Source organism: Bos mutus, chromosome X (assembly GCF_027580195.1).
Source record: "Bos mutus isolate GX-2022 chromosome X, NWIPB_WYAK_1.1, whole genome shotgun sequence".
NCBI lineage: Eukaryota > Metazoa > Chordata > Mammalia > Artiodactyla > Bovidae > Bos > Bos mutus.
Window position 1 is genome coordinate 54,271,272 of NC_091646.1, and position 17,325 is coordinate 54,288,596.

General features: G+C 40.4%; 1 protein-coding gene across 4 annotated transcripts in view; it reads left to right on the forward strand.

Moving 5' to 3' along the window:
* LHFPL1 (LHFPL tetraspan subfamily member 1) overlaps positions 1–17,325 on the forward strand; it is a 91,070-nt gene that overhangs the window by 20,645 nt on the left and 53,100 nt on the right. For 2 of the 4 annotated variants that reach the window (XR_011463250.1, XM_070366049.1), the window contains exon 3: positions 838–936. The exons of 1 other annotated variant lie outside the window; for it this stretch is intronic. Coding sequence is in view for 2 of the 3 variants with exons in the window: in XM_070366049.1 (XP_070222150.1) it covers positions 838–936 (99 nt within the window). In the remaining variant the exon portion in view is untranslated. Of the gene's footprint in view, positions 1–837; positions 937–9,827; positions 9,914–17,325 lie in introns of all 4 variants that reach the window. One more of the 4 variants, XM_070366051.1, reaches the window with a different exon arrangement.

Genomic DNA, 17,325 nt, shown 5'->3' on the forward strand with positions numbered 1-17,325 from the left:
CGATCACCAAAGGCAAGGGAGAGTGGGTCACAGGTTACAAAATGTAAACCTAGGCAGCAAACAAGAGCTGTAGTTGATGCAAATGTCCTTAAAAGGCAATGCCAACAAGTAGACCCAGATTTATATCTCTGGTCAGAAAAGTAATGTTATCACTAAGATTGCACAGAGTTGCCCTCTAATAATTAAATGACCTCAACAAAATGAGATGAAGGCAAGGGACACAATGGAAGGTTTTGAAAGCTAAAGAAAGTAGGAATGCTTAGCATGAATCTGGAATGGTCTCTCGAAGTGTTTCTGGAGGAGGGGATGTGGTCCCCTGCTCACCAGTAGAAGCCTACATAATGTGTATACTTTGTGTAGATCTCAGTCTGGCAACTGATTTCAAGTTACAGAAATCATGACCTATCTTCAACTAGTAGGGACTGACCTGACTCTTAGAAAAGGATGAATTGTAGGGACAAGTAGCTGTCTCTACCTTGCTGTTCTTTGTAAATCAGACCAACATAGAAAAGGACTCTGGTTGGAGAAGCCAACTCAGCCATGTGAATCATTGGCAAAAACATTTTGGCTGTTAAAAGTACATTGGTTGGTCTCAATCCCCAGTACTGTCCTTTTTTATGATTTGGCCCCTTTACTATCTGTTGCAGCTCACCACCTCTGACACAGTAAAGACATCCTGTTGAGTTGATAGTGTCATAGAAATCTAGGTTAAAAGAGGAAAGGTAAACTCTGAGTGAAAGAGGCAGAATTTGAGCTGAGCTAATCCAGAGAGGATTTTGGGATGACAGAGGCCTGTTGTATTTTTTTCTGCCTGTGTGTGTTTTTTTTTTTTTCTAGGACTGCTGATAAGTTCAGGCTGTGCATTATACCCTTTAGGATGGAATAGCCCGGAAATAATGCAAACGTGTGGGAATGTCTCCAATCAATTTCAGTTAGGTAAGATGGTTTGTGCAAGATGGCAGTGATGGGGAATCAGTTTCTCAAAGTGCTCTTAGAGGGGCCTGTACTTGCTAGTGGTGCTTGCCTGAGTCTCTCATTGTGTTAGCTTGTGGGAAGTGCTATCTTGGTCAGTCTCATGTGGCCTTGATAATTTACAAGGATTGAACATAAATTCTGCTTCTTTAACGATGTCTTACCACACCCTTATGTACTTTCACCCAGAGTTCTGTGACCGATTTAGGGCAACCCTGTCTACAGAGAGCTTCCCTGGTGACTCAGATGGTAAAGAATCTGCCTGCAATGCAGGAGACCTGGGTTCAATCCCTGGGTCCAGAGCATCCCCTAGAGAAGGAAATGGCAGCCTACTCCAGTATTCTTGTCTGGAGAATCCCATGGACAGAGGAGCTTAGTGGGCCACAGTCCATGGGTTCTCAAGGAGTTAGACATGACTAAGTGACTAACAGTTTCAGTTTTATCTACAGAGGGATTCTAAATGCTTAGAGACTGCAGATCTGTCATCCTTTGAATAAGTCCTAGACTCTATTAGTATTTCTTTCTAGGCAACTATTTTCCAAATACAAATCAATAGTATCTCTTCTCACTCTCCACTGAGCATATAACAAGAGGTAATTTGTTTTATATCATGCATTAGGAACCTAAGTTAAACATTGGGAATTGTTACTGGCATTTTTACATTGTTACTGGCATGTTAATGACAAGAGGTGTTAAATATTAAAATGGGTGACAGAAATAACTTTGGACTCTTCTATGGTTGCCAACTTCTCTGAGAATGGCTTGAGTTCATTATTGTGAATTGAGAATAGATTAGACTCTACCTGGAAGATTTCAAAATACTTGTCCAAACTACCAGGATGGAATGTCTAGGTTTCCTTGATTATTTTCAATTGTAGTAGAGGATTTTGGAACAACGAGGCCACCCATTCGCAGTAGCTTATGCTCCCATACTTCCCTTTTCTCTCTGTTGCCTCAGACTGTTTTCTGAGCCTTACCTGACTCATTTTTGGAGGGAGTTGTTTACTGTACAAACATAATATAAGGAAAGGGCTGTAGAGAATATGTGACAAAATGAAGACCCTAGAATGCATGTCCAGTGTTCCTGGCTCAGGGTGGGGCTGACTGGTAAACACAATGATTCTGCCATAGGTGAAGGAAGGAGTAAAGAAATTCAAAAAGAAACTTTGGGGGCAGGGACTGAAGAAAAAAGAAGCAAGACACTGATGCTGCTAACCAGGGTAGAGAAAGCTGAAGATTTAGCACACATCTCCTACTGGGTTCTTACTCCTATAATTCTACTTTTTTTTTTTTTTTTTTTTTGTTGTTGTTGTTGTTGTTTTTTAAAACAAATAATGGCTTTAACAGAGCATTTTTAGGGCAGTGAAACTATTCTGTCAGACTGAGTATCTACTATAATGGTGGACACACCCAGGTGGCTCAATGGTAAAGAATCCATCTGCCAATGCAGGAACACAGGTTCAATCCCTAGGTCAGGAAGATCCCCTGGAGAAGGAAATGACAACCCACTCCAGGATTCTTTCCTGGAGAATCTCATGGACAGAGGAGCCTGGTAGGCTAAAGTCCATAGGATTGCAAAGACTTGGATACAACTGAGTGACTAAGTACCTTTGTCCAAGCATATTGCATGTATGATACCATGAGTGATTTGTAATATACACTGTGGACTTTGGGTGGTTATGATTTGTCAATTTTGATTCATCAATTACAAAAAATTTTCCACTCCATTGTGGGATGTTGACAATGAGGGTGGTTGCGGGTGTGTGGGACAAGGTGCAGAGGAGAAATCTCTGTAACTGTCTGCTCAACTTTGATGTGAACCTAAGACTGCTCTAAAAAGTAAAGTTTATTTTTTTAACTTAAAAAAGTAACAGTTTTATTGATATAAAATTTGCCCTTTTAAAGTGTACAATTAGTGGGTTTTACTATATTCACATGGTTGTGCAATCATCACTACTATCCAATTTCAGAATATTTTCACAATCCCCAAAAGAAACTCCTTACCCATTAGCAGCCACTTCTCATTCCTCCCTGTGCCCAGCCCCTGGCAACCACTGTCAATTTAGATTTGCCTGTTCTGGACATTTCAGATAAATGGAATCATATAACATGTGGCTTTGTAGGTCTGACTCCTTTTACTTAGCATAATGTTTTCAAGGTTCATCCATGTTGTAACTTGTATCAGTACTTCTGCCTTTCATGGATGAATAATATTCAATTGTGTAGCTATATTTTATTTATCCACTTATCAGTTGATGTATGGAGAAGGAAATGGCAACCCACTCCAGTATTCTTGCCTAGAGAATTCCGTGGATAGAAGAGCCTGGTGGGCTGCTGTCCATAGGGTTGCACAGAGTCAGACACGACTGAAGCGACTTAGCATGCATGCATGCATTGGAGAAGGAAATGGCAACCCCCTCCAATATTCTTGCCTGGAGAATTCCAGGAACAGAGGAGCCTGGTGGGCTGCCATCTATGGGGTCACACAGAGTCGGACATGACTGAAGTGACTTAGCAGCAGCAGCAACAGCAGCAGCAGCTGCAGTTGATGTATACTTTGGCCTTTCTACTTTGGGGCTATAATGAATAATACTGCTATAACAATTTGTGTACACATTTTTGTATGGAAATCTATTTTTATTTCTCTTGGGTGTAGGCACAGAATTACTGTGTCAAATGATAATTCTATATTTAAGCCTTCTGAGGACCTTGCAAGTTGTTTTCCAAAGTGGCTGCATCATTTTACATTTCCACCAGCAATGTACAAGGGTTCCAATTTTCTAGCATCTTCACCAATACTTATTTTACATTTTTGAAATTATAGCCATCCTAATGTGTATGAAATGATATCTCATTGTGACTTTAATTTTCATTTCCCTCATGACTGATGTTAAGCATTTTTTCATTTACTTATTGGCCATTTCTATATCTTTGGAGAAATGCCTATTCAAATCCTTTGCCGATTTTTAACTGGGTTATTTGCCCTTTTTTGTTGAATTGTAAGAATTCTTAATGTATTCTGGACACTAGACCCCTTTCAGATATATGATTTACAAGTACTTTTTCTCATTTTGTAGGTTGTATTTTCACTTTCTTGATGACATCCTTTGAAATACAAATTTATTTAATTTTAATGAAATCTGCTTTTATCTAATTTTTCTCTTGTGGCTTGTATTTTTGGTGTCATATCTAAGAATACAATTAGTAGTGCCAAATCTAAAGTTATGAAGATTGTTTTGGCTACTCTGGCCTCCTTGTGTTTCCCTGTGAATTTTAGGTTCAGCTTGTCAATTTCTGCAAAAAAGTGAGCTGAGATTTTGATGAAGATTGGATTGAATCTATACATCAGTTTGGAGTATATAACCTCTTTAGCCATATTAAGTTTCCCAACCCATGAACACAAGATGATGTTCCAGTGAATCAGGTTATCTTGAATCTCTTTTTATGATATTTTTTAGTTTTCAGTATACAGTATACATGACTGAGCGACTTCACTTCACTTCACTTCTTCATACAGGTCTTACAATTTGTTTGCTGACATATATCCCTAGGTATTCTGTTGTTTTTGATGATATTGTAAATGGAATTGTTTTCTTAATTTTATTTTTGGATTGTTCATTGTTAGTGTATGTGTGTGTGCTAAGTCGCTTCAGTCGTATCTGACTCTGTGCCATCCTATGGACTGTAGTCAGGCTCCTCTGTCCATGGGATTCTCCAGGCAAGAATACTGGAGTGGGTTGCCATACCCTTCTCCAAGGGATCTTCCCAATCCAAGGATCGAGCCTGGGTCTCTTTCATCTCCTGCATTGGCAGGTGGGATTTTCACCACTAGTGCTACCTGGGAAGCCCATGTTAGTGTATAGAAATATAAATGACTTTTCTGGATTGACCTTGTATCCCGCAACCTTGCAGAACACCTTTGCTAATTCTAATGATTTTTAGTGGATTGTTTAGGATTTATTATATACCTGATCATGTCATCTGAGAAGAGAGAAGTTTTACATCTTTCTTTCCAATCTTTTCCTTGTGTAATTGCCCTGGCTTGAACCTCCAGGACAATGTTGAATAGAACTTGTGAGAGTGCACATCCTTGTCTTATCTGTGATCTTAGGGGTAAATCATCCAGTTTTTCACCACTAAGTACTGATGTTGGCTAGGCTATTTTTGGACTTTCCCAGTGTCTCAGCAGTAAAGAATCTGTCTACAATGCAGGAGACACAGAAGACATGGGTTTGATCCCTGTGTCAGGAAGATCCCCTGGAGGGGGGTAGGGCAAACCACTCCAGTATTCTTGCCTGGAGAATCCGATGGAATGAGGAGCCTGATGGGCTACTGTCCATAGGGTTGCAAAGAGTTGGCCATGACTGAAGTGACTGAACATACATGCATAGGCTATTTTCATAGATGGCTTTCATTGGGTTGAAAAAGTTCCCTTTTATCTATTCCTAGTGTTGTGTTTTCATTATGAAAAGGTGCTGAATTTTGTCAAGTGATTTTTCTACACCTACTGAGATAATCATATGTATTTATTGATTGACTTTCATATATTAAACCAACCTTGAATTTCTGGGACAAATCCTAATTGATCATGGTATGTAATCCATTTTATATGTTGCTGGATTTGGTTTGCTCATATTTTGCTAAGGATTTTTACATCTGTATTCGTTAACCTGTAGATTTCTTGAGATGTTGGCTGGATTTTGGTATGGGCATAATATTATTCTAATAGAATCAGTTGCTGCTTTGATTAATGTAGCAATAAAATACCAGAGTGAAAAACTGGAGATGTGAGTTGCATGTAATCATTTGGCAATTTTCTGCACCAATCACCACCGCTAAGGACTTAGTTCCCAAAAGGGAAATTTTGTTTATGGCTGTCTCTGTCCCAAGTTGATGGCCTTCGATTGTGTTTACCACAGGATCATTACTTTTCTCATCTCCTTTATTTAACCTTCTCTCCTGCACCATATATTTGCCTAAGGACAACAGTGCCCCTTTCCTTAGTGCACTAAATACTGTGCTCTGTGAATCCATAGGGATGAAGGAATTACAGAATTTTGCTTGAGTCAAGTCCTCCTAGTTCCTTGTTTGATTCACTGTTGCATTCTTCCAACTGCTCATGTCTCTTATTCTTCTGAGGCTCGTATTTGCTGCCCATATTTTCCAATAACATGCCCCTATATTAGGACCTTCCTTTAGTTCAGTTCAGTTCAGTCACTCAGTTGTGTCCGACTCTTTGAGACCCCATGGACCGCAGCACGCCAGGCCTCCCTGTCCATAACCAACTCCCGGAGTTTACCCAAACTCATGTCCATTGAGTCAGTGATGCCATCCAACCATCTCATCCTCTATCGTCCCCTTCTCCTCCTGCCCCCAATCTTTCCCAGCATCAGGGTCTTTTCAAATGAGTCAGCTCTTCGCATCAGGTGGCCAAAGTATTGGAGTTTCAGCTTCAACATCAGTCCTTCCAATGAATACTCAGGACTGATCTCCTTTAGGATGGACTGGTTGGATCTCCTGTCAGTTGAAGGGACTCTCAAGAGTCTTCTCCAACACCACAGTTCAAAAGCATCAATTCTTCAGCACTCAGCTTTCTTTATAGTCCAACTCTCACATCTATACGTGACTACTGGAAAAACCATAGCCTTGACTAGATGGACCTTTGTTGGCAAAGTAGTGCTTTTTAATATGCTGTCTGGGTTGGTCATAACTTTCCTTCCAAGGAGTAAGCGTCTTTTAATTTCATGCTTGCAGTCACCACCTGCAGTGATTTTGGAACCCCCCAAAATAAAGTCAGCCACTGTTTCCACTGTTTCCCCATCTATTTGCCATGAAGTGATGGGACCGGATGCCATGATCTTAGTTTTCTGAATGTTGAGCTTTAAGCCAACTTTTTTACTCTCCTCTTTCACTTTCATCAAGAGGCTCTTTAGTTCTTCTTCACTTTCTGCCATTTGTCATCTGCATATCTGAGGTTATTGATCCCGACAATCTTGATTCCAGCTTGTGCTTCATCCGGCCCAGCGTTTCTCATGATGTACTTTGCATATAAGTTAAATAAGCAGGGTGACAATATACAGCTTCCTGGTTAATACTAAAAACATGAGATAACCTGTGCCATTCTTGACCCATTTCTAGTCAACTGGCAAAGCATACATGACAATGACAATTCTATTAGCAGTTGTTCCCTTGTAATACAGAGGTGCCAGGAGCAATGGTAAAACATGTAATAGAATTTAAAAGAAATATTTTATGATGCGACAGGAATACCAAGCTTGTGAATACCAAGATTTGGGAATGCCAATGCTAGAAGTACAGCCTTTCTTCTTAGACCTTTCTTTAATACTCTGGAAATTCAGGTAGTGTGGAAGCATCCTCACATACCTTAGATATTGTGAGGATGGATGATAAACTAGGAGAAAAGTACCCTGAGTGTCCAGTGTCCATGCTTTTGTTCTCTTTTCCTTGAGAGGCAGCATGGTATACGGGAAGATCATAGCGTTTGGAGTCAAACGACTTGGTTGGTATCCAGGCTCTGCCACCTATGGGGTAAAGTCAGTTGATGTTTGTGTCTCAGTTTTCTTCTCTGTGAAATGGGGGATACTAATGATACCATGGGGTTTTCCAGGTGGCTCAGTGGTAAGGAATCTGCCTGCCAATGCAGGAGATGCAGGAGATGTGGGTTTGAGCCCTGGGTCAGGAAGATCCCCTGGAGAATGAAATGGCAACCCACTCCAATATTCTTGCCTGGAAAATTCCATGGACAGAGGAGCCTGGTGGGCTAATCATGGAGTGTTGTAGTAGCAATGAAATAAGAAAAAGTGTACTGAAGGACCTAGCACAGTATTTGACTTAAAATAGGTGATGGGCTTCCTAACAAAGTAGAATGTCCTGGGGAGTAGAGTCAAATGATGGCATTACTTTGATTCTGCTCTAGGCTCTGTACCCTACTATGTGCTCTGTAGTTTGGGAAGGGAGAGACTCAGAGCCAAGAAATACATGGAACCTACCCAAGGAACAAAGCTTCTTACCCTGACTGGTCTGAGAGAGATGAAGGGGATAGGAAGGACAATAGAAGCAGAGATTTCAGTTGTTTTCAACTGATGTCCTAATACACATACTTCAGCTTTGCTGTGATATTCAAATCCTCTTAGAGCTACAGAACTATTATGGGATTCCTTCATACCCAATGGCCTATAAGTGTTGCATATACAAATGATCCCCATTGAGAATTTAGAGAAGCTAAATACTTCTAATGTCAGATTGCTGTTTTCAAGCAAGTTTATAAAACCATTGTGTTATCTTTAGCATGTGATTCTAAGGTAAGGTCTCTTTGTACTTTATGAATGGATCACATTTGCAATGTTTTCTCATGAATATGAGCTAATCTGATCCTGAAAATTGCATGCACAGAAGATGGCAATATGCCTATTTTATAATGAAGAAATCCTGAGATATAGAGAGGTATGGCAATTTGAATAAGGTCACACAGCAAGTTGAAGTCAGAACTATGAGTGGAGCCTGTGTCCTGATTCACTGTCCTGTGTGTACTACATTGACTCTCCCCCTCTCTATTGGTGAGTGTGCGTCTTGAATCATTTGAGATTTTTTTCCCCTTAAAATACACTTAAGCTCTATTGTTTTTGGAAACAAATGTCAGAAACACCATGGAAAATACCCAGTATTGCATCCTTTCTCCGCTACCCCCACCACCTGGACTCAGCCTGAGTTCCCTATCAGTCTTTTAGTGTAATCAGAGTACAAATAAATAAGGCAGTGGCTGGACCTGATGGAATTCTCAAAGACTTTCAGTGGAATGAATATTCATGGGAAATTTTAAAGTGCCTTTGGGTTTGAATTGCATCATAAAGGCACCTAAATGGTCCTTTAAAACTTGATCATAGAAGAAAGATATAAAGATATATAGAAGAGTTTTTGTGTTCCAAATTCTAAGATCATATGCAGTCTACCTAAGGTCTCTCTCTGGTCTTCTGGGATATCTACTCCTTATGTGTATTTTATGTTCCTGAGAGAAAGAGATTGTATGTGTGTGTATGTGTTTGGGTGTGTGTGGGTGTGTGTGTGTCAGATAAACACTCTGAGGCAGAGAGGGAAGATACAGATCTCAAAATAAAAACTTACAGTTGCAAAATATATCTCAACCCCCTTGCCTTCCAGAAGTTTGAACTCTTTCTTTCCAACCTTCTCCTGTTTCTAGGATCTGCTCTCCTATTTCTCAGTCCATCTTCCAGGTGCCCTGGGGTCCCAGTCCTCCCCTAGTGACTGCTCTACCCTGCTGGAAAATCACTTACCTGGCTCTTACCCACCAGTCAAGTTTAGGGAATTGACTTTCTTCTTTTTCTTCATTTAAAGAAAAAATTAACTTGTATGGAACCACACAACACCCTGAATAACCAAAGCAATCTTGAGAAAGAAGAACAAAGCTAGAGGCACCATACTTCCTGATTTCAAACTATATTACAAAGTTACAGTAGTCAAAAGCAGTATACTGTTGGGGTAAAAACAGACACATAGATCAATGGAAGAGAATACAGAGCTCAGAAATAAGCCCACACATGGGTCAGTTAATCTGTGATAATGGAAACAAGAATATACAATGGGAAAAGGGTAGTCTCTTCAATAAATGGTATCAGGAAAACTTGATGTCCACATGCAAAAGAATGAAACTGGACCACATCTTACACCATACATAAAAAGTAACTCAAATTGGGTTAAAGACTTTAACATAAGACCTGAAACCATAAAATTCCTAGCAGAAAAACATAGGCAGTAGACTCCCTGACATGGATCTTGACAATGATTTTTTTTTTTTTAATTTTACCCCGAACACAAAGGCAACAAAAGCAAAATTAAACAAGTGGAACTACATCAGACTAAACAACTTCTGTACAGCAAAGGAAACCATCAACAAAATGAAAAGGTAACCTACCAAATGGAAGAAAATATATGCAAATCATATATCTGATAAGCTGCTGCTGCTGCTAAGTCACTTCAGTCATGTCCGACTCTGTGCGACCCCATAGACGGCAGCCCACCAGGCTTCCCCATCCCTGGGATTCTCCAGGCAAGAACACTGGAGTAGGTTGCCATTTCCTTCTCCAATGCATGAAAGTGAAAAGTGAAAGTGAAGTCACTCAGTCATGTCCAACTCTAGCGACCCCATGGACTGCAGCCTACCAGGCTCCTCCGTCCATGGGATTTTCTAGGCAAAAGTACAGGAGTGAGGTGCCATAGCCTTCTTCATGATAAGCTGCTAGTATCCTATATATATATATATATATATATATATATATATATATATATATGTGTGTGTGTGTGTGTGTGTATATATATGTAGAGAGAGAGAAGTCATATAAATCAATAATTTAAAAATCTAATTTAAATATGGTCAGAGGGTATGAATAGACATTTTTCAAAAAAAAAAAAGACGTGCAGATGACAGTTGTCCAACAGGTACGCGGAAAGGTGCTCAACATCATGAATCATCAAGGAAATGCAAATAAAATCCACAGTAAGATATCACCTCACACCTGTCAGGATGGCTATCATCAAAAAATACAGGAAATAGCAAGTGTTGGTAAGGATGTGGAGAAAAGGGAACATTTGTGCACTGTTGGTGGGAATGTAAATTGGTATAGCCACTATGGAGAACAGTATGGAGGTTCCTCAAAAAATTAAAAATAGAACTACCATATGATCTAACAATTCCACTTCTGGGTATTTATTCAAAGGAAACAAAGGTACTTACTTGAAAAGATATATGTACCCCAATGTTCATTGCAGAATTATTCATAGTAGACATGACATAGAAACAACCTTACCATGTCCACCAATGAATGAATGTATAAAGAAAATGTATACAAAGGAATATTATTCAGCCTTAGAAAGCAAGGAAATCTTGACATTTGCAAAAACATGGATCGGCCTTGAGGGCATTATGCTAAGTGAAATATCAGTCAGTCAGACAGACAAATACAAGTACTGTATGATCTGAAAAAAACAACCAACGACAAAAGATAAAAATAAATTCTTAGATACCGAAAATAGGTTGGTCGTTGCCAGAGGCCAGGAGTGGGCACTGGGTGAAATGGGTAAATGGAGTCAAAAGGTACAAACTTCTGTTTATAAAATGTATAAGTACTAGCGATGTGATGTATAGCATGATTGCTATAGTTAATGATGTCTGCTTAGTCACATCTGACTCTATGACCCCATGGACTGTAGCCCACCAGGCTCCTCTCTCCATGGGATTTTCCAGGCAAGAATCCTGGAGTGGGTAGCCATCCCCTTCTCCAGGGGATCTTCCTGACCAGGGGCCAAACCTGGGTTTCCTGCACTGCAGGCAGATTCTTTACCATCTGAGCCATCAGGGAAGTCATATTTTATGATACTATATTGTATATTTGAAAGTTGCTAAAAGAGTAGATCTTAAAATTTCTCATCATAAGAAAAAAATGTGTGGTGATGGATGTTAACTAGACTTACTCTGGTGATCATTTCATAATATATGCGTATAGTGAATCATTATGCTGTACATCTGAAACTAACATAATTTTATATGTCAATTGTATCTCAATAAAAATAAGAAATTAATGAATCATATTTTAAATAGAAAAAAAGAATCATGAGCTTGAACTGAAACCTACAAGGCGAGGGACCATGCAGATCAACCAGTGGTCTCATTTATAGCTAATAAGATCCAACAAGCACAGTGACTTTCTCAAGTCCCCACTAGGGATTTGAGACTAGCCCACTGATCCTCATATATACTACTAAGATATTGCTCAATGGCAATCCAATATCTGTTCGTTAAATGTATCACCTATCAGTAAGAAGGGAAGAGTCGGACAACAGCTGCCAGCAATAGCCAAGTACAAATTTCCTCACACTTAAATTTGACTAAGTAAATGAAAGATGTAAGCTGAGAAAGGTGTTTTGATGGTTGTTAATTGAACTCTAGATATCAAATAAAGATTTCATGGACTTGATCCATACAAATGAATCTATCTTGGTTCAACTTTAGCTTTGATGCATTTAATGCCACCTTCACCAAGCCTTTAATTGGCTTCACCAAGAGTAGGAGCCAGAGAAGAACCCATGAAAGGATTGCCTAGTGGTAAGAGTGGGCTTTATCATCACTACACCCTTAGTTCTGTGACCTTGGGCAAATCTTTCAGCATTTGGGAGCTTATTGCTACTTCCTGGGGTTGTTGTGAGGATCAAATGATATCAGACATGCAAAACACCTAGTACAGGGTTTGGAATATAGTACCCTGTCAGTAGTTGTTGTCTGGTATTATCATCATCATCATTATAATGATACCAGTTGTTGAAATGAAAATGTTCTCAGTACTTTAGTTTTCAGAAAAAGCCTCTATTACAGCAAGGAGCCACTTGTACAAAGCATGATGAATAACAACACAGGCTATTAGTAGAAAGACCTGGGTTCAAATGTGAGCCCTGCCACTTAAATAGTTATGCATCTCTGGGTGCACTACTCAACCTCTCTGCATTTCCATTAATGGGGATGGATAAAAATATGTTTTTTCCTAAGGTTATTTAGAAGGCTAAGTGAAGTAAAACATGCATAAAAACATTTAGCACACTCAGTCAGTCAGTTCAGTCACTCACTCAGTCATGTCTGACTCTTTGCGACCCCATGGACTGCAGCACACCAGGCTTCCCTGTCCTTCACGAACTCCCAGAGCTTGTTCAAACTCATGTCCATCGAGTTGGTGATGCCATCCAATCTCTGTTTTCCCCTTCTCCTCCTGCCTTTAATCTTTCCCAGCATCAGGATCTTTTCCAATGGGTCAGTTGTTTGCATCAAGTGGCCAAAGTATTGAAGTTTCAGCTTCAGCATCAGTCCTTCCAATGAATATTCAGGACTGATTTCCTTTAGGATGTTCTGGTTTGATCTCCTTGCAGTCCAAGGGACTCTCAAGAGTCTTCTCCAACATCACAGTTCAAAAGCATCAGTTCATCAGCACTCAGCTTTCTTTACAGTCCAACTCTCACATCCATACATGACTACTGGAAAATCCATAGCTTTGACTGGACAAACCTTTGTTGGCAAAGTAGTGTCTCTGCTTTTAATATGCTGCAGAGGTTGGTCATAGCTTTTCTTCCAAGGAGTAAGCGTCTTTTAATTTCATGCTTGCAGTCACCACCTGCAGTGATTTTGGAGCCCCCCCCCAAATAAAGTCTGTCACTTTTTACATTGTTCCCCCATCTATTGGCCATGAAGTGATGGGACCGGATGCCATGATCTTAGTTTTCTGAATGTTGAGGTTTAAGTCAACTTTTTCACTCTCCTCTTTCACTTTCATCAAGAGTCTCTTTAGTTCTTTTCTTAGGTTGCACTAAATATAACCTGCTGTTAGTAGGTAATCAGCCCATTTCTCAAGAGCCTCTTTGGAGAGGATGTCCCAGGCTTGACTTCTGGGAGGGAGGGTGGGAGGGACCCAGTCAGCTTGATAATGGCCCACAACAGAGTCTACCTAAAGGCCTTGTGTGCGCTCCCTGTTTCCTCTCTCAGAGGCCCATTTCCTCTATTTTCCCATCATTTCCTGTCATTCTTGCCAGTTCAAAGCCTTTTACGGTGACTTGGAGTTTAGCTTTTATGGTTTCACTTTACAGGGATTTCCTGTTACCTTTCCTCTCTGCCAGTTTCCTTCTTTAGGGACGGAGTGTTCTTATGCTCATCAGAGCACAATAGAACAGCTTAATACATGCTCATGTCCACAGAGGGGCAGCAGAGTGTGGTAGAAATAGCCCTTGCCTGGGTTTCAGAACAGTTGGGTTTTAATTTTCCTGAGCTTACTTGGGCATGTCACTTTCCCATTCTGAGCCTTGGTTTCCCTGTTTTGACATAGAGAGCCTTGGACTAGCTGATGAACAACCAGAGGCCCCAAATACCTACTGAGCTCCCTGTCATGACCCACCTACCTTTTTTTAAAAAAATCTTCTATTTTATGTGTTTCCTAAAAATGTTACGCAACATTATTACATGCTTTTATAAAAAAAACCCACAAATCTACATTTAGCTGTTGATGTAAAGAACCAATTATCTTTCTTCACACATGCTTCATGTGGGATGAATTTGATGAGTTAAATAATATGTTTTTATTTTTTTATTTAAACCTTCCTGCCAGCCAGATACACTCCCTGTTTTTCTAAACAGTTTCTCACTTCCACATGAGCATTAGCACAATCCAAAAACCTTAACGGCATATGGGTGCAATTATCTTTTCTCCTGAGGAGATAAGTCAACCGATTTAGAGAAGTGTTTCTCTAGGCCTCCAATGGTGTCAGCCATGGGAATGGTGTCTTAGGGTTTCAGTCATGCAGTGCTGGCTCTCCCAACTCCTTTGTGGGGAGACATTTGATCCAATTTCATATTTACTTTGTTCTTAAAAACCAGAAATAGTGACAAAATAAGCCAATCTACTTAAGGCAACCCTCCTAGAAGAAAGGAGCCTTTTAGTATCGGTCATCCATGGCATCACCAATTCAATGGACATGAATTTGAGCAAACTCTGGGAGATAGTGGAGGAAAGGGAAGCCTTGTGTGCTACAGTCCATGCGGTGACAGAGTCAGACTTGACTTAGCAACTAAACAACAACATGGGGGTGGAGTCCAAGGATTGGCCAAAGGCATTGCCAAAAGCATCTCATTGATGGGCAGCATCAACTAGAATGCCCTGGGCAGCCAGTCCTTCCAGAAAACTTGTGGTTCAGGTGTTGCCTAAGGTTTTTCAGTTGCCCTCTTAGTTCACTCAGAGAGGAGTCTCCACCCAGAGAGGAGTCTCCACCCTGAGAGGAAGCTGGGCTAAGCTGGAGGAGGAAGGAGGGAATCAGTGGATGAAGGAGAAACTTAATTCAACTGTGGATCCCTGGTACCTGGCATGCTCTTGGCATTCTCTAAATGTTGCACTGAGTAGAATGAACAAATTGTAGAGTGGTTATGTTGCCATCTTACTGTGATGGCATAGCCAAGTGATTTAGTTCTTTATTTTTTGTGTGTTTTAATTGAAATACATTTGGTATATAACATTGTATAAATATAAGCTGTACAATATGTTAGTTTAATACATTTATATATTATAATATGATTGCCATTGTAGTGATCACTAGCACCTATATTACATTGTGTAATTATAATTTCTTTGTAATGATTGGAATAATTATGTTCTAGTCTCTTAGCAAGTTTGGTGACTATAATACAGTATTGTTTTCTATATTCACTGTACTATGTATTAGATCTCGAGGTCTTATTTAATATTTGTTGCAAGTTTGTATCCTTAACATCTGTCCTATTCCCTCACCCCCAGCCCCTGGTAACCATTTTATTCTTTTTTTTTAATGATTTTGGCTTTTATAGATTTCACATGCAGAGTTCAGTTCTTTACACCTATTTCCCTATGGCTAAAGTGGGGATAATTTTATCTACTTTCAGAGATGGTTTCGTTCATGAAATGACAAAGTCTACTTGAACCTGATTTATGAGAACAATGCCCAACAAGTGTAAGTGATAAAACATGAGAAAGCTGCTTTGTTAACTTCCTCCTCCCTCTCATTTCAGTAGCTAAAATTCAGGGCAAGTTTTTTCACTGACCATCTTCTATTAAAAATAGAGACAAACTTAATGAGATTCTACACATCTCATGGAATGCTAAGCTATTTTCATTTTGAATGCAATACAAAAAATGGTGGTTCTTATAGACATTTCTGTCTTTCCTGAAATTCCCCATATGAAAGGAGGGTGCTTACCCCTAGAGTAGTTAATCTCTAGGGTGGTGTCTAGCCTGGTGACTCCAGAGTGAGTGTCATGTGTGCTAAGTCACTTCAGTCGTGTCCCACTCTTTGCAACCCCATGGACTGTAGCCCTCTAGGCTCCTCTGTGCATGGGATTCTCCAGGCAAGAATACTGGAGTGGGTTGTCATGTCCTCCTCCAGGGGATCTTCCCCACCCAGGGATCAAACCGGTGTCTCTCAAGTCTCATGCATTGGCACGTGGGTTCTTTACCACTAGCGCCACCTGGAGGGAGACAAGCTCTAAAAAGTCCCCAAGGGCAGGTCCTCAGCTTCACTTGGCTTTATTTCCTTATCCAGTGTCCTGGAAAGGGTTTCAGATCAGATCAGATCAGATCAGTCGTTCAGTCGTGTCCGACTCTTTGCGACCCCAGGAATCGCAGCCCTCCAGGCCTCCCTGTCCATCACCAACTCCCGGAGTTCACTGAGACTCACGTCCATCCAGTCAGTGATGGAGAGGGTTTAGTAGGCTCATAGAAACAAGGCTGAATTGTGAACCAGTTGTCTATACATCAGACCACCATGAGGTGGCAGTAAAGTCAGGCGGATTTCTTCTTTTCTCTGCCGCTTTCCCAGTCCTGCCTCTGGTCCTCCGGTCAAAGAACATTATTCACGCTTCATTTCTTTGTTTCCGTTTTCCTCCACTCGATTTCCCTCTATAAACCTCTACATTGGCTTTCTTTGTTCTCCTCACCTTTAATGAGTGTTTGTCTTTCCCTGCTACTCTAAGGATTATACTGTATCCTAAACCTTTGTTTTAAAATCAGAAACCATTTTTTAATTCAGTTCAGTTCAGTTCAGTCACTTAGTCGTGTCCAGCTCCTTGCGACCCCTTGGACTGCAGCACGCCAGGCCTACCTATCCATCGCCAACTCTCGGAGTTTACTCAAACTCATGTCCATTGAGTCGGTGATGCCATCCAACCATCTCGTGCTCTGTCGTCCCCTTCTCCTCCTGCCTTCAATCTTTCCCAGTATCAGGGTTTTTTGTTTTTTATTTTTTTTCAAATGAGTCAGTTCTTCACATCGTGGTCAAAGTATTGAAGTTTCAGCTTCAGCATTAGTCCTTCCAATGAATATTCAGGACTTATTTCCTTTAGGATGGACTGGTTGGATCTCCTTGTAGTCCAAGGGACTCTCAAGAGTCTTCTCCAACACCGCAGTTCAGAAGCATCAATGCTTCGGCACTCAGCTTTCTTTATAGTCCAACTCTCACATCCATACATGACGGTTAGAAAAACCATAGCTTTGACTAGACAGACCTTTTTTGGCAAAGTAATGTCTCTGCTTTTTAATATGCTGTATGGGTTGGTCCTAATTTTTCTTCCAAGGAGCAAGCGTCTTTTAATTTCATGGCTGCAGTCACCATCTGCAGTGATTTGGAGCCCCCCAAAATAAAGTATCTCACTGTCTCCATTGTTTCCCCATCTATTTGCCATGAAGTGATGGGACCAGATGCCATGATCTTAGTTTTCTGAATGTTTAGTTTTAAGCCAATTTTTTCACTCTCCTCTCTCAC